The sequence below is a fragment of the Chamaea fasciata genome, unplaced genomic scaffold (assembly GCF_029207755.1).
Source record: "Chamaea fasciata isolate MVZ Bird 193981 ecotype frontalis unplaced genomic scaffold, bChaFas1.0.hap1 SCAF_1, whole genome shotgun sequence".
NCBI classification, from domain to species: Eukaryota; Metazoa; Chordata; class Aves; order Passeriformes; family Sylviidae; genus Chamaea; species Chamaea fasciata.
Window position 1 is genome coordinate 34996538 of NW_027094086.1, and position 23453 is coordinate 35019990.

General features: G+C 39.3%; 2 protein-coding genes, 1 long non-coding RNA gene and 1 other non-coding gene across 7 annotated transcripts in view; 2 read left to right on the forward strand and 2 right to left on the reverse strand.

The window, feature by feature from the left end:
* LOC136287702 (uncharacterized) lies at window positions 1-4078 on the forward strand. 2 transcript variants are annotated; one of them, XR_010720274.1, is made up of 4 exons: window positions 1-88; window positions 1631-1741; window positions 2561-2677; window positions 3092-3431. It is a non-coding gene; the product is annotated as an uncharacterized lncRNA (long non-coding RNA). The 2 variants fall into 2 exon arrangements; XR_010720276.1 differs by having other exon boundaries at window positions 36-116; window positions 3092-4078.
* LOC136302776 (small nucleolar RNA SNORD87) lies at window positions 2942-3021 on the forward strand. The gene has a single exon (XR_010724138.1). It is a non-coding gene; the product is annotated as a small nucleolar RNA SNORD87 (small nucleolar RNA).
* Window positions 4010-13653, reverse strand: MCMDC2 (minichromosome maintenance domain containing 2). Its single transcript, XM_066180445.1, has 14 exons — window positions 13554-13653; window positions 13339-13469; window positions 13188-13247; window positions 12694-12889; window positions 11587-11709; window positions 11316-11423; window positions 9918-10046; window positions 9165-9396; window positions 7311-7510; window positions 6833-6999; window positions 6328-6504; window positions 5467-5609; window positions 5143-5252; window positions 4010-4678 (listed from the first exon to the last, which is right to left on the reverse strand). The coding sequence occupies exons 1-14, from the start codon at window positions 13651-13653 to the stop codon at window positions 4512-4514; spliced, it is 2043 nt and encodes a 680-aa protein (XP_066036542.1). The 3' UTR covers window positions 4010-4511.
* Window positions 13654-17017: 3364 nt separating this feature from the next.
* Window positions 17018-23453, reverse strand: part of SGK3 (serum/glucocorticoid regulated kinase family member 3) — a 55798-nt gene continuing 49362 nt past the window's right edge. For 2 of the 3 annotated variants that reach the window (XM_066180462.1, XM_066180468.1), the window contains exons 11-17: window positions 22276-22388; window positions 22023-22059; window positions 21834-21920; window positions 20979-21074; window positions 19987-20142; window positions 18852-18941; window positions 17018-18410 (exon numbers count right to left, since the gene is read on the reverse strand). In XM_066180462.1, the coding sequence (XP_066036559.1) occupies window positions 18240-18410; window positions 18852-18941; window positions 19987-20142; window positions 20979-21074; window positions 21834-21920; window positions 22023-22059; window positions 22276-22388 (750 nt within the window). In that variant the 3' untranslated portion in view covers window positions 17018-18239. The remainder of the gene's footprint in view (window positions 18411-18851; window positions 18942-19986; window positions 20143-20978; window positions 21075-21833; window positions 21921-22022; window positions 22060-22275; window positions 22389-23453) is intronic. The other variant, XM_066180474.1, reaches the window with a different exon arrangement.

Sequence of the window (23453 nt, forward strand, 5' to 3'; positions counted from 1 at the left end):
CCGCGTATTTAGCGGGATGGCGGTCGGGAATCGCCCTTTCCGAGCGGGACGGAACGGGAGCGGCCGGGCCTGCCCGCCTCCAGCCGGGGTGCGTGCCTCGGTGGGTGCGTGCCTCGGTGGGTGCGTGGATGGTGTGGCGGGACCCGCCCGTGTCCCTTTGGCGGCGGATCCAGGGCTGGCGAGGGGCGCCCGCGGCGGTGCCTGGGAGGGGGAATGCCGGGCGTGGGACGTGCCCGTGCCGATCCGTGGCTTGGGAGCCGGCCCGCCGTGCCCCGGCCTCGGGCGTGGGAGCGGCAGCAGCGGCCGCCGAGTCTGATGGGTGCAAATTAAAGGAGGGGAAATTTAGGTTAGCTGTTGTAAGGAAATTCCTTACAGTGAGGGTGATGAGGCCTTTGGAACAGGAGAAGGGTGTGAGTGCCCCAGGCCATGGTGCTGTGTAAAGCGGGGCTGGATAAGGCCTTGAGCAACCTGGTGTAGCGGGCGGTGTCCCTGCTCGTGGCAGGAAGCGGGTTGGGGCTGGATGATCGCGGAGGTCCGTTCCAGATCTTTACCATTGTGTGATTCCGTAATCCTGCCGTGTGGATCCGCAGCGATCCGTGTGATCCGTCTGCCACCCGACCTCCGCTGGGCTCCTTGGAGCAGGTCCTAGCACGCGCTCGTCTGTACAGCAGAGTGATTTCTGGCCGCCTCAGAGGAATTAGAAATGCTCCCAGGTGGTTAATGTGAGAAATCCCGACATGGCTGTAATCTCAGGAATTGCAGGGGTGGTTTGCAGGTGCTTTTCTAAACAGCCAAAGCTGTCGCTTGAAAGAGGAGTGCTTGTCAAGCTGCTGTAACTTTGCCCGTGTTTCCCCTGCGTGCTGGGAACTTCAGGCTGACGCTCCAGCCACACAGGCTGCCCAGGAGAGCGGCTGCCGGGGGAGACCGAGATGGACCTAATTACTGTGTGCCACGTGGTGGTTACTTCGAGCTGTCTCTTGGCTCATCAAGTCTTGAAAGGAATGACAGGTTGGACATTCAAAGACACGTGGTTTTGCTGATAGATCGTTTTCATCAGCAAATGCCTGTCATAATTCAAAAGATAAATTACCTTCCTTTTTCTTTGGGGAATTGAGCAAGGGCTGTGAGGTGACCCGGACTCTGCCCTTTTTTGGGTTATAGGCACAGATCCAAACTGGTGGGTTCTGGCAGGGACAGGGTCCCAGGAGTATCAGCAGCCTCTGGGGTGATGCTCTCCTGCATTACGGACTTTGGTGTGTTTTGGTGTGAGTGCTGACCTCAGTTCAACTGGTGGTAAAACATCAGTGACTTCCCCAGGGCGTCACACGTGAACTGGGGTTAAAGGCTGTACCCTGCCAGGGTGCTTCTCTCCCCAACGTGGCTGGTCATTAGGGGCACTGTACTTGTCCTGCAATCAGTCATTCCTCACACTGGAGTGCACGTTAGGAAAATGGTCATGCCTCTGCTTAACCTTGATTTGTCTGATGCTCTATCCCAGGTAATTACAAAGAGAGCATGGGGTTGGTGTTTCTTGGACTGGCTTACTGTTCCCAAAGAAGTGTTAATGCTTTTTGCTACTGGTTCAGCAGTGGAGCTCTCCGAATCAAGCATCTTCTTTTCGTTGTTTTAGGCAGAAAGTGAAGCTCAAGATGAGTTTGTTAATGGCTTTGGGAATCCTCAGTCTGGACTCTGCCATGCCTTCCAAGCAGAAAGATGTCACGTGAATTCTGGAGCTACAGAAGTAAGTATTTCTTACTGTACTTACAGGTCTTGAGGGAAGCATCATGAAATCCAGATCAAGCATTCTGAAGCTGTTTAATGGCTTGCAAATTCTGTTACAGATGGCAAAAAGGGGAAATATGATTGTATGTAGGGTTAAGAGATTGAAATCCTAACAAAAGGTATTCTGGCAGCTATGAAATCTCGTAAGACTTGCTCCCCAGAACAAAGCAGGTGCAATCCAAGAATCCCAAGGGAGTCAGAAGGGAGAGGCTTGTATCAAGAGAACCTAGTTTTTAACTGGGGAAACATGACTTCTGATTTGAAGAATTCATGGATGTTAGTTGAAAGGGAGAGAATTGAGTGAAGAACAGTATGTTCAGATCACAGTCCATGCTGGCACTTCAATTGTGTCAGTCTTAGAATACATTCTAAAGGGAAAGGTGACTGGTATGAGCATTATCTCTAAAAAGACACTTGGACTCTGGGGTTTGAAAGTAAGGGGGGGACCTGCATTTTTGTGCCCAAACAGAGCTGTTTTTCTCTTGTTCTTGGCAGTACTCAGTCTGTTCTGTGCTTAACAGTTAAAATGAAGGCTCTGCTTCAGCTTATGGAAGTACAGCTTGAGACAAATGTAACCAATTCCCTTGTATTTAGTACCTGGAAAAAGCAGTCTTGCACAGGCAGGAAACTTCTGGCACAGTGATGATGACCCTTTGCCGTTTACCCAACTGAAGGTTGTGATGAGCAGTGTTGTATATATCTGATGTGCCAGGTAATCAGTAGGGTTTCTCCTGTTTGATTTGCTCCTGTCATTTCTGATTTTATGTATTTTTTTCAGGGTTCTGTGACATGACGTGACATGACATGACCACCTCCACTTTCTTCCAGCCTTGTGTGTGCACATAGGGCCAACAGGAGAGTCCACCCGCTTCTACAAGTGTTGGTGTTTAAGGAGGTCAGTTGCTTTTTTACTGTCACAGTACTCAGGCCCCCTCAGGCTGTACTGCCATCCAGGGAAAGCCTGTACTGGCCACCTTGGCCATCCTTTCCTTGTGGTACTGCTACAAGTCTTCCAATTTTCAAGAGCTCATGGGAGAAACTGGGGAGGAGCAAGGATAAAATGTTTTGCTCTTTTTGCAGAAAATCCCTTAATATTGCTTCTCAAAAATAGTGATTTATAAAGGAATTCTATTTCAATCCACCCTTAAAGAGTAATTTTTCTGGCATAATGATGAGAGTTTTGCCGTTTACCCATCTGAATGTTTTTTGATGTGTATTCTTGAGATCTGAAATGCCAGTGAGGGTAATACCTTTGTACAAGATTGATTAAGGGTACAGGAAACTAACTCGTTATTGTTATTGTTCTTAGCTTGAAAACAGCAGCCTGGAATGTGGAGTTGTAATGCACTTGGAAATGCTTCCATTGCCCTTCCTGCTCGTCAGAAATACTGCTTGGTTCCACAGGACAGCAGGGAATAGCTGTTCACTGAACATGAATAATCCTGGAATGAAGCTCAGGGTAGTGTGTCATTCTAGAAAGAGAAGTGGCCTTATGGGCAGTTTTAGAACTTAGTATGAATTTTTGAGTGTATCAAATAAATGGATCAAAAGTGCATAAGGCAAAGATTAAAATGTGGGGAAACTTGTGTTTTGTAAATGAGTGTTTACACTGTTAGTGGGTATGAATAAAATCTTGGATTTCTGTTTCAGTAACATTTTTTGTTGAGGCTGTGGGAGCAGTAACACTCTTATCCTACTGGATGACATCCTGGGTAGGAGTAACACAAGCCTTAAGTATTCAGCTTGTCCAGATTGTACAGGAAGTCTGTACAATTCTACTGCAGCTTTTTAATTTAACGTGTATCTCTCGGATGCAAGGCTTGCTGAGGATTCTGTCTAGAGCTATATCCTTACTAGGAAGATGAAATACAGGAAAGCCCATAGCTGGGGAAGGACACTGTGCTCCAAACACCTCATCTCCTACCACACATTCTTCCTTTGTTCTTACAGTGAGGTAGAGTTAAACTCATTGAGCTACTTATCTACCAGGTTGTCTAGTATTTTTTTTACCTAACTGTAGCACTCTACAGTCCCCTGCAGTCTATATAAAATAATGTGGAAACGCTGGGTTTTGCAGGTTGGGGTGGTTTGGTGGGTTTCTTTTGTGGTTTGATTGTTTTGCAGGCTTTTTTATTTGGTTTGGGATTTGGGATTTGGTTGCAGGAGCATCTGGCATCCTTGTCTAATCTCATGTTGCTGTAATGTAAAAAAGACACAGAAAATGAAGCAGTATGATAATAGTTTTATACATTTCAAAATCTGTACCCCATGAGTAATAAAAGACTGTTGACTTACACTATGAAGAGTTTTAATGTTCTTAAAACTTCTCAACCCTTTGGGTGATACTTTTGAAAGGAAGTAACAAGAAAAACTGCAGAATTCAGGTAGCTGAAATAAAACATAAGATTCTGAACTGGTGGTTTAATTTTTAGTTGTAGCCGTATTAAAAATCCTGAATCCTAAATTACTCCTTGCTTAACTGTGAATGAGAGTGGTAGCCAGGAAAAGTTCTGGTTAAGACTGTATTCTGAAGCCATGGCTTTCCAGGATGAAGACTTCCCTCCTGCCTTCAAATAACTCACAAAAACTTGTAATTCAAGTCCTGTCAGCTATGCTTTATTCCTTGGTAAAACATCACTGAACTGTTTTCTAAGTTTTTAGTAGTTTTCTGTTTTTAACTGTAGCCTCTCAAAAAGCCAAAGCCTCAGGCTTTACTTAGAGTGGAATTTTTACTCTTCATTAGTGTTAATATGAATTCCTGGGCTGTAGGCAGCAATAAACTTCAGCAGTTGATGGTGACACTGCATGAGGTAAATATCTCTCTGTTGCAGGGAGTTTTCATCACTGAGGTCAAATGGAAATACAGGATTTGGTGCTACGCATAATGCAGATGTGCCTAGGCAAAGAAGAAATTGAGCTGTAAGACTTGATATTTGCCAGTACTTTAAAGGGGAAAAAGAGCTGTCATGCAAATTACTTAGTAATGCAATCCTAGATCATAATTCTTACCTTGCTTCAAAATCCTTGTGTGAACAAATATGACTGATGCTTAATAAACAAAAAACCTCCAACCCTCATTTTTGGTTTCTCCAGGGAGGGAAATCTGTCCTTAGTTTAACCTGAGCAATGCCTTTAATAAACCAGCATGAAGGACAGACTTGGTGCTGGCCTGTGGCCTTGTTACATACAGCACTGAGACAAACTGACAAGACTTCCCCACTACCAGTCTTCAACAATAGAAGTTCCGGGGTTTGATTTGAAATTACTTGCTATGGCAATCAATGGATGTAGAATTTTTTCAGACTGACAAAATGTGACAGGGATGCACCCAGGACTGAGGAACTGTTGTGCATTATTTACCATGTTTGAGGGTCAGCGATGACTCAAGTAACAAGACGGCAATCACTGCATCTTCCTCAAGTACTGTCTGTCTTAAATTGAGCTTGGCGTGGGCCTTAGCCAGGGAAATCCTGACAGATCAACATAAGCATGTCAGAAATCAAAAACACTGCACGCATGAATGCAATGTATATTGCTCTGTGTCAAGCACTTGTGTGAATTAAAAGTTAACACTGGGATGGTTTTCATACTTCAGCTGTGCAGTTACGCTTATGTGCATTTTTGTTTAACAAGCCCCTGAGCAGGTTAGCAAATTTCTCTTTGAAAATAGAAAGTAGGACATACAGAATTTTTAGTGCAGAGGCTGATAGTGTTGATCCATGAATGGAATCTCTTCTCACCCTGCGACTTGCTAGATAATAGCCCTGAATGAGACTTTCTGCTTCTGAACTCAGCTCAACATGAAGATTCCTAGCAAACAAAATAAACTAGAGAGAGGGCATACATTTTAAATATTTAAATGGAAAACAAGGAAATGACCTTTTTTCACACCTTTTAATATAGCAGTGGCATAGTCATAGAGGTTAGACAATATATTTTGCCAACAGTTTTAATAGTAAAGGCAGTTGTCACCATTTGGCTATGCTGAATAAGGAAAATATGATGGATAATAATGACAGATTGTAGATAGTAAACAGAATTATGGAATGGTTTGGGTTGGAAGGGACCTTAAAGATTATCCAGTTCCAGTTCTCCTGCAATGGGCAGGGACACTTTCCACTAGACCAGGTTGCTCACAGCCTCATCTAGCCTAGTCTGAAACACTTCCAGGGGGGAAATAATCTGTTAGTTTTGCTACAGATATTGTCAGTTTAATTAGAATGGAATATTAACTTCTGCTACTGATTGTAAACTTTTGGTCAAAAATAGGTACTGGAGATCTGTTCTCATATGAATGTTAACTTAGTATGTTTTCCAGAAACACACTCAAACTGTACTTATTATCCTGACCTTTTTCAAGAACTGCAGCTGCTTTTGTCAATGATCCTAATAGTGCTAGTGGAATTATGGTGGGGGAAAGGGCAGAAAGTGAGTTTTAGAAGTAAGCTGACAGCAGAAAGAACCTTCTGATGCCAAACCCAGTATGATATTGCATTTCTAAATATAATATAACGCATTTCTAAATTGCTGTGTATAATCTGTTACCTCTTCATAATCCTGTGTTCTGAACTGCTGTGAGGCTTTGTACAGCATGGCTTCAGGATTAATGGCTTTTTTCAAGATATGATGGACAACAGGAGAAGACAGGCGACTGGAAGGAAACTCATTGTAGATCAAGAGCCCAAAACCATCTACAAGGTTAACTGGAATCAAACTCATATCCTAAAGAGAAGACCCATAGAAAGAAAACATCTACTTTATTTTGAGTTTTTGACTTTTAGAAGCATCAGTGTTTTATATCTGAAATAGCCTATATCCACTTATACTGCAAGATTATCTAATGAATTACCTGTAATACTTGGTAAAATTTTGTCTGAATGACGCCTACTTTTTTGGGAAAACTCTCTCATTTTAGAAGATACTTGATATAAAGTACTTAAGTTGTGACTTTCTGGGAAATACGAGTTTTATTTTCATTATTTTATAGGTGGAACGAAACACAAGTGACAGCTATAGCACAGTTCCTCTCATAACAAGGCATGTGCTTTACCATCTGTCCAATTAGAAAGTTCTCCTTTTGTATGTGTTTCTTTGAGGAAGAGTCCACATCTACAAAGGACCAAAAGTTGGTCTGAACTGAAACAGTAACTTGTTGGTCAGCCTCTTCTCCATACTTCTTCCCAGGAATAAATACTGTTGTTGTTCTGCTCTCTAGCACTAGGATAAGACAAAATTCATCAGTTACGTGACAGATTTAGCTATGCTATAAATACTAGTCCCACACACATCTGAAGTCAGTCATGATTACGATTTTGCTGAATTGTTATGATGGATGAATGTCTGTAGTGTAGCAGATTTAAGTTTACAGGACCTTGGCATTTTTGTCTTTGTGTCTTACACAGACCCATTAAAAACAGCATAAAGATTTTTGCAGCATTTGAGGGCCATAAGCCAGGGAACAAACCTAGCCTTGAATTTGCATATTTGTTTAGTTCTGTCCCCTCATTTGTTAGGAGGTGGGAGATTACCGGACTGTAGAAATTCAAGTTTATCCTTTTTATATGAACTTAAGTCTCCTATGTAACAGATGCCACCCTTGGCCAGCACAGCACTGCAGGCTTGAATACTGGCACTTCCATGTTTGTCTTTGCACACAGAAGGAAAGATGTCACTGGAAGGTGGGTGTCGTACGCCACGAGGCAGAAGACATAAGCTGTAATTCAGAAGCCTGGAGGATGAAATAATTCTGTCAGTCATAAATAGTTAAATTACTCACTTCTAAAAAAAGTTAAGAAGTATTAAGACTAACTTAGAAACAACAACAACAAAAACCCCTTAACATGAAACCAGCATCAAAACTAATTAACTCTGAATGCAAAAGTAGAGGTTCAAGTCTGCTCTCCAACAGCTGTTATCAGGACTGTATGGCTTATGGATTAAACATCAGGCAAATAACAGGTTGCAGAAGTAACTCCTAGGAAATCAAAGATGTCTCATAATTTAATCCCACATTGTTAACTCCTCTTTCTATTCTACAGAAACTTTGGCAGTGATTTAGAAGTTTAGAGGATTAGTAATTCTGGCCATCTGGGAAAAACGAAAAGGCTGGAACTTGTAAGCTCTGCCTTCCTGAGTTACACGCTCCCCTCCAATTCTTTTGGAGAAAGAAGGTATAAAATATCTTTTTCATCCCTTGTATTATGTTCTTTGGCACAGAGAGGTTGCAAATTGTCTGTCTGGTTCCACAATCAAAGGCTCTTAACGATTTTAAGATGTCAGAGCGTGGTTTGTCCTACTACTATGACCTGGGATAAAATTATTAAGTAAAATTAGTAAGAATTAGCAAATAGGGTATTGCACCAAAGGAAATATGTAGGAGATGCCTACTTTGACAGGCTGCTGACAGTAAAAACTGTGCACATGCAAGATAGTACAAATTGCAATACTGATCATGATTTACAGTGTGCAACCATTTTAATATTAACCAGATGTTTTGATTCTTAAAACACTGATCTCCTGTTTCTCTGAAGAAATTTTAACCTGGGAAAAAAGAAATCTTGCAGTTCCTGTTTTTAAAAATTTGAACTAATTTCTACTGCTGAATTTTGAAGTGGTCAAAGTTTTTGGATTTTTTTTTCCACAACAAAAAATATTACTGATTTGGTTGAATAACTTCCAAATGAAAGTAAAATTCATGCCCCTTTCACAGATCTTAAGTTACGGAAGGAGAAAGCAATTTTGTTTAAATTAATGTAAATCTGAGCATATTGTACTTCAGTGTATGTAAAATTGTGTTAACAGTTGCATGAACAGGTAAATCCATAAAATGCATAGTGAAAAATATTTAAAGGCAACAACAACAACCAGATTTACAATCTATGTGTAAAGATGTGAATTCTGGTACCTTATTTGAATGTTTTTTATGAAAAAGATAAAAATGGAAGTATCTGTTTATACACTGCTTATTTATTCAAAAGGCCATTAGCTGGGAGTCAGTGATGAGAGGGCTTAAATTGACACAAGATTTGAAAAGTTGAGCCTTTTTTTTTTTTTTTTGCTACCAGCTTCTGAGACAGCTTTCAGTTTTGATTTTAAAGAATGTTTTATCTGAGCTCTACAAAACAGTGTTGGTATTAAATTCTTACTGGAATCTTACAAGGGTTTTAGGAGGTTTTATAATTAATGAAGTTCTGATCTAGATTTATCATTTGAAAGAAACAAAAATGTCCCAGGAAAAAAAATTGAGTATTTAACTAAGCTGAAACTTTGTATATTCTTTTGAAACAAAGTCTCTAGCTTTTCATGTAAGACTAATCCTATCATCTTTGAAAAGACTAGATTTTAAATTCTAATTTATGTGAAAAAAAAAGGAATCTCTTTACCTGTCAATTACTAGAGTGTCACTTGTCATAATCAAGAGATCCAGATAATCTGCATTTTCTTTTTCACATGTCTGTACTAGACTCAGCAATATTGCAAGTTTAAGAGTATTGTAAGTGCCTGGTGGAACAACTTGAGAAGCAAAGATGTTGGCCAGGACAGCAGTAAACCTCCAGCATGAACTTGAAGTCAGGGAGAGCAGATACTTAAAATTGTCACTGACAAAAGAAGGACCTTGATGGAAACAAAGTACATGTGAACAAACACATTAAAGAGACCTATGCAGGTATGTTAGAACAAATCACCATTGGAGTCTTGATACAAAAAGTTACCAAGAACAAATATATCTCTGTATTAAGCACAAATTTAGAATGTAAGCATCTGACACTTAGTTTTTCTGCCAAAGAAAAGACATGATCTGCTAGAACTGATGGAATAAGAAAGGAAAACCAAACTGAAATATCAGGTTCATTTTACATGATTTCAGAGTACTTTCCAATGGGTAGGAGAAGGTGGAAAGGGAGGCTGAAGAACTACAGTAAATAATGAGGGAGTTTCCCAATGCATGGAAAGTGAGCAAAAGCAGATATTCTCAAATAACAGGAGGTACACATTTCAGACTGTAAAAGGAAAGTCCCTGAGTGGTTTTGTAATCTGGACCTCTAGATAATAAAAAACTGTACCAATTCTCAAGATTTTTTTGTAGGAGGTTTTCAGGGGTTTTAAAAAGTTAATTTTTAATGGAAATTTCTTACCATTTGGTTTATAGAGCTGTACACTAGTGACTTCTATACATGCAGTTGCTTGTAGGCCATTTTGCACACAGGCTGGAATTCCTATAATCCTGTAGTGGTTTCCTATTGTCATTTTATTGGCCAGTTCATCTGCAAATCATAAAAAACTAAGTGTAAGGGGGAGAAGCTACAGATATGTTAGGGCATAAAAACAGTTTTAAAGACGTGGTCAGAAAATTTCTACACATTCTGGAATGTTTGAGTTTACGATTTAACATGGCAGAAAACAGCTGGATGCCAGAAGGATAATGGAATAGAATAAAATGAAAGATACAATTTTAATTATTTAGTTCAAAAGGTAAGGCAGGCACACCAGGTGAGGGAAAACAGATTTCATGATCAAGAAAACGGACAATGTATTTAGTCCTGCATTGAAAAGAAAATGGATAGTTTTTTGCAAGTATATTTCCTACTCTGAAACTTGTGGCACCACCATTATCACTCACTGCCCTATAAAATGTCAGAGAAAAAACCCAACACAATAAAGAGGAGACACAAACTACAGATATTTCAAAAAGACACACAAATAGCTTTGTGGACCTTTATATTCCTGTGCACCTTAGAAACTCAAATCTCATTTATTTTTTGAAAATCAAATCAGGTCCAATCATGTCTCAGTCTCAGCCTGAGAAACACTGTAACCACACAGATCTCTAGAGCCAGCAGAAGTTTAATGATTGCAGCTCTCAGTATCTTGACCACAGATAGTTCTATAATTTTTTATTATCATTTTAGTACTACTAGTTCTTTCTATTAAGTTTTCAATAATTGAACCATATAATTCCCTAGACTTTAGGGATGGAAGAGGATTTTTTTGTTGCTTGTCTCTGTGTTTGTCTGGGGTCTTTTTAGGAATCACTGGAAGTGTGTTGCTCAGTTGTGATTTTTGTTAGATATTAACATTAGAAATCATTTAACGTTTGCAGAGGATGACAGTGATAGTGGAAGCCAAAAATCCTGATGGAATGTGGAAAACAGCTGGTTTGAGGAAGGATGTTAAATATACATGAAATTAGTATAGAACAGCAGGACCAAAGGAAGTAAAAAGGAGCAAAAAACAAGCAACAGAATAAGACAATGCTGAGCTGGCCAGGGAATTTTCATTAAATGAAGGTGGAAAAGTGACACAAGAATTTTGCCACGTACAGTCTGCAATCACCTGTGCACGCTGCTTTGTCCCCTAGCTACTTTCTATAAAATTAAGGGGGGGAAGTACAGAAAGAACTGCAATATAAATTATGACTTCCACCATTTTAGCAAAAAAAAAAAAAACAACCCAACCAAAAAACCTACAATTTCAAGGGGTTATTAAAGATCATTTTTAAAACATTTTTGACAGAACTCCAAAGTTCGGCTTACCTCTCAAGAATAATGTAAATGCCTGAATCCTAAAATGTGATTTATCAATGGAATATCCTTTCAAAGCATTCAGAATTTTAGGATCAATCATTTCAACTATTTGTTTATCTTTCAAAACAAAGGCAAAGAAAAAGGTTAATTCTCTTGAAAACATCTTTCTTTAAAAGACTGGTTTATTTTTAAGCTTTTTCCACTTAAGTATTTTGTTTACTTATTGTGTAATAGAAGTAGGAAACTACCAGATCTAAAAGTAAGATTACACAGATCCTACCACCAAGGACTCTAAATTTCATGTCTTCCTGCAGTGGTGAAGAACACAAGCTACACACAAAATCTGTCCTCACTGTAGCAGACTCTGTAGCTCCAGGACAATGCACTCTGATGCACCTAAACCCTAAAAAAAAAAAAAAAAAGAAAAAAAGGTAATAATTTACCAACCATTTAAAAGGAGGGCAATAGCTTTAGTTTTAAATTTTCCATGAAGAACAGAAGCAATTAAAATACTGGACAGTGAAATTCTAAATTTATTACATGTTTCTTCAGATGAGCTGCCCTTACGTATGCCACTAAAAGAATCCATCTAATTTATTGTGTTTGGCCACGAGATGGCGGAGTTTCCTCCTGAACATTCCCGAGTCGAACAGGAGTGAGCCACTGCGGCTTCTGCCTGGCACGGGAACGACACGGGATATGGATGGTCACTATGAGAGACGTGTCCTCCTAAAGATCTCTGTGGGACTTCATCTGCAGTCTCCAAACTCTGGGATATTGCTTCTCTTTTATAACTGTACGGTCTCTCTTACAGGAGAAGCAAAAGAACAGCCTTAAAAGTCCTTAAGGCCTCTCTCTGCAATGGGACAAGCAGTTCAGTACTACTACTCAAAGTAGTAGTACCACAGAAGTCAACCACTCATCAAAGCATCACTTGTTCTATGCTAGAAGCTTTTCCCATCCACTTAAGCATATTGTTCTGTGGTATTGTTTTTACAGACAGAAACAGTTTCCGAGGAAAAAGGTATTTTACTAGTTTAGCTTATTTACTTTGGAGATATTGTTATTTAAGATATATTCAAGTTCTTTAAGATACTAAATATATTCAAGTTATACAGGTGACTTAAGGTTTTTTCATTTCTATAAACTATCTTCAGCATTAGGAAAAGGGATTGCTGGCATAGCTATTCTTCAAAACATTTAAGAATGCTGAGCAAGTCCACTCCTTTCAATTGACAAAAATCCTGCTGTGCTCATTACAAAAATGTATGCATAGTAAAACTTTATAGGAAAATACCTTTATTAGGCTATGTTTTTAACCTCTTATTACCAAATTTATTTAAAAGCTTTTGAAATAGTACTGATTGATTTTTGTGATTTTTACTACCTTCAGAGAACGGACAGGTTTCCTCAGTACAAAGAAATCTTGCTCCTTGTGTGTATTTTGTTACAGTTCCCATTGCAATCACTATCCCTTCAGACATATAAAATCTTGGAGATGTGTAATTAAAGGGATATGCAGAAAGACTCAGAAGATAACTTGGTAAAGGTGGCAAATGTGTTGGTTTCAGCAATATACTTATCTAGCAAGAGACACAATTGCATTAATATCATAATAACTTTTTTTAATTTAAAGCTGCTTTACTTTTCATGGACAAACATGCAACATACACAACTTTAAAAATTTCAGAAACACACAGAGTAACTAGGTTTTATATTAATTAATCTCACACTTGCAATAGTGAGACTTCCAGCTATTTTTAATTATAAATAATACTACAACCAAAGGGAAAATGAAAACTTAATACAAAAATATTTGTTAATATCTCACGATACTTGGAAGATTCAAGATCTAAATGGAGAAAAACAATGCACACTCACCTGGGCTTCTGTCTGCAATTGTTCAATTAATGATAATGTCTTAATAGCTACAAAGCATACCTGTGATGGAAAAACAACTTTGTTTTAGAAAGGAAAATCTTGTTAAAATTTAGATGATGGACTTTTGTCTACTCATCTACTGTACACTTACTGACTGAAAAATCTTTGCAGCTTGTAGGGGATTATGAAGAATATAGTTTCCAAGAGTTGCATCCAATTCAGTAATGTCAGAAGGATTAATTGAAATAATGAAACGATAAACAGCACAACTTTGTTTTGAGTCTGCAGGAGCAAAAAGTATCTTAAAATAACAGAGATTTGTGTAACATTATGTATCGATTTAACAGACTATCTGTTCAGTAATACCATTATATTTTTTGCAATCCTGCACAAATTTCTGAAGGCCACCACTTCTGTCAAGGTAGACAAGGATGACTTCCCTCATTTTCTGTATTTCAGGATCCATCTTCCAAGATATTTGCACTCTTTATCCAACTGTGGGGATGAACTGTGAAGAAATTATGGTAGCACTGGCCATGCTATAATAGTAATAATAAAGGTACATGTTAACAAAGCCATACAAAATTAAAATAGTCTCTTTTTCAAAATTGATTCTTGAACTTTTTCAAATGTAATTCTTGAAGGATTTTTAAAGTTCAGTTCAAAGCTCTTTCCAATGACTGAAGCATACCCTGTTTCTAGAGTAAATTTCTAAGGAATGTTCTAGTGTTTTCCTCAGTGAATTACTTCACTCTCCTAATTTCCTAACCCATGAAATTAAAGTTTCCATTTAATGTAACCTCCCCTGTAGATTTTATAATCAGTCTGTCAAAAGGAAAACTTAAAATTTCATCTCCTTTTTTTGAGAAGTCTGTCATAGCTGTTAAAAGTGTGAAACTGGGCAACTTCTCTTTTCTTAAAATCTGACTTTCCCACCCTGCTGTGATCTCCTGTAGCACCCACTCAAGGTGCTGATCTTGCACTTATTTCCATGTATTTACAGATGTTCAATTCTGATTGCCACTGGCAATTTACAACTTTTACAGCTACAATTTTGGTTTGGAGGCTGCCCATGCTCTTCAGTGCTGTTTTCATTGTGTATAACCCACGTCTCTTTCTTTTTTTTAGTAGAGTCTTGTACCATGAAGCACTACTTTGCAGAATTTAGAAGGAGAATTAAGGCCAAAATACGGTATTTTGGATATATGCATCTCGTTTAATATCTTTCATTTTTTCTTCTGCAAAATGTCCTTAGTCCTCTCCGTAGACAACCAATATGAAACAACACTTGAATCTTAGAAAATAAGGCTTAGCTACCTGGTAAAGGATAGGACATGGACTAACTGACCTGATGAGGAATCAAAGCTCACAGCATATGAGAGATTCCCAGAAGGAGTTCACAGAAACGACTTTGGGAGGACAAACACATCAACATCTGAGAGGAGTAACTGGATCCCAGCACAACTTCAGTGTGGCAGCAGCATAAACCCTGTGGCTTGAGAACTGTACACTGGGCTGGAACGCGTTTAGTGCACGAAGTAACAAAGGCACAAGTTAAAAGACAATTTATAATAGGGATTCCTCCTCTCTCCCCCCCCTCCCCGATGTCTTTGGGACATCGCTTAAGCTTCGGGAAATAAAGCCTGACCAGGGTGATGGTGGTCACCAGCGTGCCCACAGCCAGCTAACCCCACTCCAGGTGTAACTCGGCACGGCCAGCCGCCACCTCCCGCCTGCCTTCAGCTTGCAGCCATCGGCACCCCTGCCTCGCCGACCTCACCACCGGTCATTCACCAGGCTTCCGACCGCCCTGCCGGGGGCCAGCAGCGGCCACGGCGGGGGCCGGGCTGCCCTCAGCCCTGTGCCCGCGGGCAGGCGAAGGCAGCGAGCCCTCGGCAGCCGCTCCCCCTCAGCCCCTCAGCACAGCCCGCAGGGCTCGGCCGCGCAGGGACACCGCCCGGGCCCGGTGCAAGTCCTCGGGGAAGGCCGTTCCCGGCCCCGCGGCCGCACCGGGACTGGCCAGTCGGCCCCACGCAGCTACTGCCGTCACCCACGGGCAGGGCGCCGAGCACGGGACACGGCTCTGTCAGCGTGCAAAGACTGCGGCAACGTACTTGCAGACCCATTTTCTCTCAATAATACACGCTGCATATTCAACTGTTGCCTTGAGCATACCAGGCACTCCCAAACTTAGCCCCGAACTCAATTTGTGTCGTGTTTCAGTTTGCATTTTTACAACCACCGTGCATTTCAGTCAGTCCATCTTCCGTGTGGTCTCTCTCGTTTTCCCCCCAGGCCGAGAGGCGGGAGACCACGAGAGCAGCGCCGCTCCCCGGCCCCCACAGCACCGGAGAGAGGCCTGCTTCTCACGGGTGCTTGGGTTCCCTCTCTGCGAGGGGAGGAACAAATCCCCTTCCGCTACAGACAGGCAGAACAAAATCCCCTGCACTAGTCACAAAAAGGCAATTTTGGCCTACCTTTATCACTTACCAGCCGAAGCAGGAAAGGACTAACACAGGTGGTTCCAGTGCAGGTCCACTCTCCTCTCTAGGCTTTACCGAAGTGTTTAAGATGTCACTTTTCAGCTCAGCCCTGGGTGAGGCAGCTACAACACTACAGGCACGTCTTACTTTGGAAACCATCCTCATGGGATGCACAGAGATGTGGAACGAGCACTGCGTACAGAAATACTGTCAGGCTTTATTGCCTGATGTTGTACAGTCTGTTAACCTTAGTTCAAAGAACTTAAGTACCTCAAGTGACGTGTGGAACACATTCACACTTTGCCAAAAAGGCAGAGTCTGCTGAATGAAAAAGCTTAATAAGCAATTTTTAAGCTGCTCTCCCAGAAATAACTTCAACTGCCACAGTATTTTTTTTTTTTTTTTTTTTTTTTTTTAAAGGAAAGAACCCCTGAATTCTGACGAAAAAAACCTAAAACCCTTCATCCAGTCAGGCAGCTAGGTATGAACCTTTTGGAATACAAGACAAAAATGAAAAAGGGTAATTCCCACAACAACAATTTCTGAAGTATTCCCTCTCCTTCCCCTCCCACTACACCATTGTACCTCCTTGCCATAGAGGGAAGGTAGTCACAGTAGCCACGTAATTTCAGGAGCATGCAGACTAAAAATTCCTTTCAATTTGTTTCCCACTCCATCAGAAAGCCATGTTAAATAATTAAATAAATAAAAGGAACAAAACAAAACACCATCAAAACCCAAAAAACCAAAACAACCAAACACAAATCCCCCCCCAAACTAAAAAACCCCAGGGCCGTTACTTCCAAATTATTTTAATGCCAAGGAAGCTATTCACGTAGTGGTTGGTTGTCCTGAACAGCTTTTTTCAACCCTTCCAGAAGAGAACTATGGAAAATGAGTGCCAAGCTACCATTCTCCTACCACAAATGATACAGTTCCTTCCTTCCCTCCCCCGCCAATGTCAATTCTTCCAAAACCTCATGTAGCAACTGCTAAGCATCATTTAACCACTATGCAGGAGACTGTGCTCTAGGAGATACTCCTTCAGATAAGCAAGGAAACCTGTTTTACTTTCCACTCTTCTAATGTATTGATACAACATTTATTTCAAAAGAATTATGATTTGATACATTCTCTCCCCCTAGGTTCTCAATTCTTATCTGATCTCGACGCAGTATAAAGAGTATTTATCTTAGCCACATATTTTGCCGCAAACAAGGTGACTTAGATACTGAAATTTATGTAACATTCATTCAATTTACGTATCAGTATCTTACCACACTTCTCTCAAATCAAGGTATTTAACTGAACGTCTTTATGAACAAAAAAACACTGAACATTTTGGAGTAACAGACAAAAATAAGTTGTTATTTACAAGTAATATATATAATAAAACTACTACCATTATATGCCTTTTATACACTGTAACTGCAGTCAATTTTTGCATTGTTTAAAAAAAAATTTCCTTAAACAGAAATTGTTCAGAATTATATTTGTCCATACACGTGTATGTTATGAGAAATACAATAGCTTTTCACATTTTTAAAATTATCAGTGTAATTTACATCTTTCCCCCGATATCAAGTGAAGATTTAAAAATGGTGCAAACTGGAACACAAAAACAAGCTGCTATGAATACTGAAATACAATCAATTTGGAACATAAGAGTGTTTTAAACTACCAATCTGCGAGAAAAATCCCTAATATTTGGCATGATTATCTCACCACCCACCCCCAAAATGTCAAAGCTAATTGACTTACTTTTAAAGTAACCATGATTATTGCATATTAGATCTTTGGAGAAGCAGAGCTTTAACCAAAAATATTTTTAATGTAGTTGAAATATAGACATACTTAGCTCAGGGAAGAAAGAAAAGCAGAACACATAACAAGTAATGTTGTCAAATCAATCCAGTTAATTTGTTCTGTCCTTGCTTTGAGCAATCCCCCATACCTCAGATAATCCAGTTGAGTCAATGGGTACTTCAGCAAGTACAAGAGCAACAATCCAGTTTTATGTGACCAAGTTTTCATTCTCAAGAAGTCCTTTAAGAATCTTGGTCCTTAACTTACATCACTTAAGTGCTGACAGGCAAATTAACACATATTTCAAACTGGTAACAGGGAAAACATTTACCTTTTTTTAAACCAGGATATACAAAAGACAATTTGCATAGTTACAATTCAAGCACAAAGTCACTGTAAATAAGTACAAAAGCATTTATAAATTTACTAAATTTGCTGCTGTTTGTGCCAGCCAAATTAGATAGGTATGAATGTAAACTCGAAGGGATTGAGGAGAACAGTCAGTGTTTTTGCTTAAAAAATACGTAGAGAATGCTTTTTGAAGGTTTAAAAAATATTTTCTGCAGCAGGAACAAACAGTTCAAACCCCAAAGAAAGCCATCCAAAATGCCCAAATTCCTCCTATACAGCAGAGAGAGTTTGTTCATAGGTTTCCAACCTACATACAAGACGAGGCACTATTTACGCTATTTTGGAATGTGTCCATAATCCTAATGTTTCAGTTCAACCCAAGACTTGCAAACCACTCTTCACTTCTAAGTATCTAAGAAAACCCATCTTCAGAAGGTGGTGCGTAAGAAAATCCAACAAATGCATCATCTGCCTCTAGGACACTGGCATTAACAATGTTGTAGTCGGAAGAAACACAAACTGAGTATGGGACCATTTCTTCGGTGAATACAGCATCAAAATTCCCAATATCATCTGGTCCAACCTAGAAAACAGAAGGATCTGTCAGTCATCCACTTAATACAGTGTTTTAAACTTGTGCTTGTCCTTTAGATTCCAAATTTACCTCTCAAGGCTATCTATTTTGTTGTTACACTCAAAGAAATTTAAGGAAGCACACCACTCCATCTCTGAAAATAGGTATTAAAAGGCTGGGATTTTTTCATTTAGGTTGGAGTTTTGACCAAATCCTACATTCTTTATGATCTGACAAACCTAAAAAAATACGAAAAGAAGTCTCTCTTAGGGAAATTAGCTCAGTTGGAGAGCATGGTGCTAGGAACACCAAGTTCATGGGTTCAGTACCCATGAGGGGCATTCACTTAAAAGCTAGACTTGATGATCCTTGTGGGTCCCTTTCAACTCAGAATATGTGTGATCTGAGATGCAAACACTAACAAGCCATTGCCACCCCCCAGGCACCTACCACATTAGGATTAAATGGCGGCGGTATCTTCTTCTGAAGAAGATCAGTCCAGCTGAGAGATTCGAAGAACGGGTGCTTTTGAATTTCAAGCTGCAGCAAACAATAATGATTTCAGGTATTTCATAATTCCACCCTGTGCATTATAGTAAACATTACTTCATACTACAAGCACATTGGGAAGTTCTTATGTGCGTGTCCTCATCAGTTTGTTTAGTCACAGTTTACTTTGCAATCCAAGCCGTAGTCAGTAAAAACAGCAATTAAAATTTGTGAGACTACATCTATACACCGTTTTCCTTTTAAGATCATACTTTCTGCTTTTAAGCCCTAAAATCAACAACCTTGAAGTCTACTACAGAGCAAGAATGTTTTCTGTTAGTATCTGTCCCTGCCTTAAAGTTTTGTTAGATTTTGTAAAGCATATCACTGTCAGAGAAGCAACTGCTTCAACAACTCTGCCATATACTTACTTTACTATTTAAGAAGCAGCCAACAGCCGTGCTAAGTCCTTTCATCTTGCTCAGTTACAAGGTCCACAGACTAACATAAGGACTGCAAACTTAAGACTACAAAGATCCCACCAATGGATGGAGTACATCCTCTAGATCATTCCTCATTGCACAGTTCTGAAGACACCTGCAACTTTCTCACATCAACTTTTTGCGAACAAAGATTTTGTTGCTACACTGGGAAAATGTCTGCCATGATTTTAAGGCAAAAAAAAAAGAAAGCTGCTGTTTGCACGGAACTAGTGATCCTCTTTACCTGAAGACTGGTTTCCAAATCATTAGTATTACCCACAGCCTTTTCTTTTGATTATTTCCCAGTTTCAGTATCAACAGTGAAACCTACTTCTGTGCATCTTAGTGACTGCTACACTAGCAACTGTTTTTCCTTTGCTGGCAGGTACAGCAGCAACCAAGCTCAAAACACCCCACAACACTGCTCTCTTATCCCCAGCAACTTCCTGGGACAGACCCCACTGGTGTCTTTCCTGAAGAAATAAAAAGGAGGAAAACTGAGACAGATGCAGCAATGCAATTTCTATCTCCAACTATTAATCCTGTGCTCTGCACGCTGATTTGGTGAGTCCCTTTAAATGAAATAGGGCTTGATAAATTAGGACATTACTTACAAAGTCTTCCCTTGCTCCTAGTCTGCTTTGCCGATCTTTCTCCAAAAGTTCTTCCAGGATGGACCAGGCTGTAAGACTGATTCCTGGGCGCAAAACCAGGGGTTTATGAAGAATATTATCGTACATCTCAGCAACATCACGGCAGTAAAAAGGAGGCTAAAAAAATACAAGTTCTACATGAATTTGAAGCCACATGCAATGTTGTTTCATATGTTATGTATGATCAGTAAATGATTCTGTAACACATACAAGCTGCTAGCAGTGAAGCAGAAATCTCCTTTTCATGCACTGCTAACTTCTAATTCAGTCATCACCATTGCCAGAACTTGACACTTGATAACTTCCCACCACCCGCCTTCCTCTACTCCTAACATGTTCTCACACTCCCAAGTAGCCACAGATGTCATCCAGCTTCAAAGCTCCCACTGAACTTGCCTGAAAAGAACCTGAGAATGGGAAAACAAATCCATCTCCCTATTTAAGGCCCTATGGGAAGAGACAGAACTTGAGAAAACTAGACAAATAGATTCTTACTGGAGTTAATTACATATGACTAGAAGCAGCATAGCTAGATTTTTTTGTTCTAATGCTGTCAAAAGCTAGGAGAAAACCTGAGATGCATAAATAAAATAATTATCTTTTAATTTTATTTATTCCAATATTTGACAGAATTTTCCTTGTAAGCTGTTTTTTTTTTAATTGTGTATTATCACTGTTGATTCAGTTTGCTCTCACAGTCCCTCAAAGTGATGACTACTGATTTTGCTGATGTCTACGAGTTTGCTTTTCCATGACCCATCAGACACCAAGAGGCAAAGTAAAATCCAAAAGAGAAAAATAAGTGCTATGTTAAGTACAAGACAATATGTTAATCTGCTTAAATGGAGTATTCCAAGGTTATGAAAAAGTTAGCATCTTTAACAACACTCAAAGGTTACTTCAAATAAAAGGGAAGAGGGGAGGAAAGCAACCTTTACATATCAGGTACATACCAGCCCATAAAGCATTTCATAAAGAACTGCACCAAGGCACCACCAGTCTACTGTGTTGTCATAGGGCTGCTTTTTAATGACTTCTGGTGCAAGATACTAAAATGAATAATAAAAAAAAAAAAAGTATTTTAGACAATTAGGCTAGCAGGGATAAAACTTAGGGTTTAGTTACTTCACAGTAAATGCTTTCAAGAAAAGTTGCTTCATAACAATCAAATGTTTCAGCTAAATACTACACTGCACTCATCTTTCACTGCCTTCAAAGGTCTTTCCTATAATTTAAAGTATGTTTATCAAGTTACCAAATTTCTAATCCTCTGTTCAGTGAATCCCTCATACGTGTTGAAGCCTTCCACGTTCTAAGTTTTCCAGTGTAGTTCTCCCAATAAAAAGACAACAGAGTTCAACAACTCAGTCATCAAGTTCAAAGTTTTGTACATAGGCAATAATCTGCTTGAGACACAGATTTTAATTCCCTATAAACTTAATAAGAATCAAAGGCAGGATATGGTTAAGTAGATTGATATTGACCAATCTGCAGCAGCTGTTACACAAGCTAACTGTCCTGTGTCTACCCAGCAGTTAGGAGACCTGAGAGAAAACGGTATTTGGAAAGGGCTGGAGAAACAGAGGAAGGAAGACATGAGATATGGCCATGTGGGTAGCAAGCAGTGGACACTGCATATTAGTAAGAAGAACAACTAACAACTGTCTGGTTTGGTTTCAGCTTGTTAAAAGAATGCAAACCTCCCAGCAGTACAAAACACAGTATTTGACCCTCCAGTTACACAAGAATTAATAATAGTTAACAGTCATTTATTACTGATAAAAAACCCATGAAAGTTGTCAACATACTTCTGGGGTCCCACAGAAAGTTGCAGTGGTATCAGAAGTTGCAATCCCTTCTTTACAAAGTCCAAAGTCTGTCAACACAACATGACCCTGTGTTTAATAAAGAGTGGCATGTTAAAAAGAGAACATGCTCAACATGTGAATACACAGAAGTGTCAATTTTGTGAGAGAAAACATGAAACAAATACTTACTAGTGAATCTAGGAGAATGTTTTCTGGTTTTAAATCCCTATTAAAAAAGAAAAGGTAGTAAATCAAAACAGCAGTCACAAAAGCTTCAGAGGGCTTCATAAGGGCTTTTATTATTCTTCAGCTGAAAGCTTCAAGTTTTGATGAAATTGTTATGTTCATGTTTCCTGTAAGATGATTTCCTGTAGAGTTTTTTATTTGGTAATTTGTCCTATTTTGAATTTCTGCAGGACAAGGATACAATTCACAAACTTACCTGTACACTATATTTATGGAGTGTAAGTAGCCCAGTGCACTGGCTATTTCAGCAGCATAAAATCTGGCTCTGTGCTCAGGAAAGGAGCGTTCTCTTTGTAAGTGAAAGAACAGCTGTAAATATGCAAAAAGGAAATAAGAACATTACACAGACAAAACAAATCTGGTTAATAACACGTGTTTTACAGTGAAGAGTTATTTATTTTGTTGTCCACTTTAAAAAAATAAAAAGTACAATGAAATAGAATTGGTTTAACTGCATGACTTAGTCATTACTTTACTCTCTTCCCTGCTTCTTTTTTGTGGCTCAGATGGATAGCTCACATTCCCTTAAAGCCAAGACTAGTCAAAAGGAACTAGAGTAAATCACTAAGCCATGAATAGAAGCTGGCAAGACTAAATCATGCAAGATTGCCTCCAGCAGAATATATAACCTGGTGTCAAATAAGTCATCTTTCATTTCTGCAAATGCATGTATTCAAAGATTTGCATAATTATTTATAGAATTGTATTCTGAAATAACCTAGATGTAGATCACTGTGTGAGATGTATATTCCAAGCTGATCCGCCAGTTCTCCCTACTACAGAGAACTGTCTGGCTGCAAATAATCTGAGCAGATACAAAGGTCCAGTCAAAGATTAAATTATAAACCTACAGATTCAACTACACTACACACTCAACTTGTAAAGATTTTAAGAAAAATGACGTTTTCTGTTTTCTGCCTACAAAGTTAATGAAAAATAAAAAGCCACCCCAGCTTTCCAAGCTTTCCATTCAAATTTGGAAGCTATTTTGAACTGTATTTTATTTTGCCTGAAACAATACAAAACTAAGTTCTGACCACAATTCAGAGTAGAGCAAACCAGGATTTTGCTAATACAGTCTAAGCAAGGTGACAATACATTAGACAAGAAAAATGCCCATCTTGTCCCAACTCTGACACAATATAATAAATTCAACTGTCAGTTTCCTTCCTTCCCTTTTTCAAATATCAGCATCTCACCTAATGCAGATGCAAGAGGAAGACAGTGTCACATGGTGAAAAATGTAAACATAAGATTAATTCACAATAAAGGTAAATTTATATAAGTGTAGAATATAGTATTTGTATCTGACAAACATAAAAAAATTTGAAGTTGTCAATAAGAACAGGAACAGGGTCCAAATAGCTACAGAAG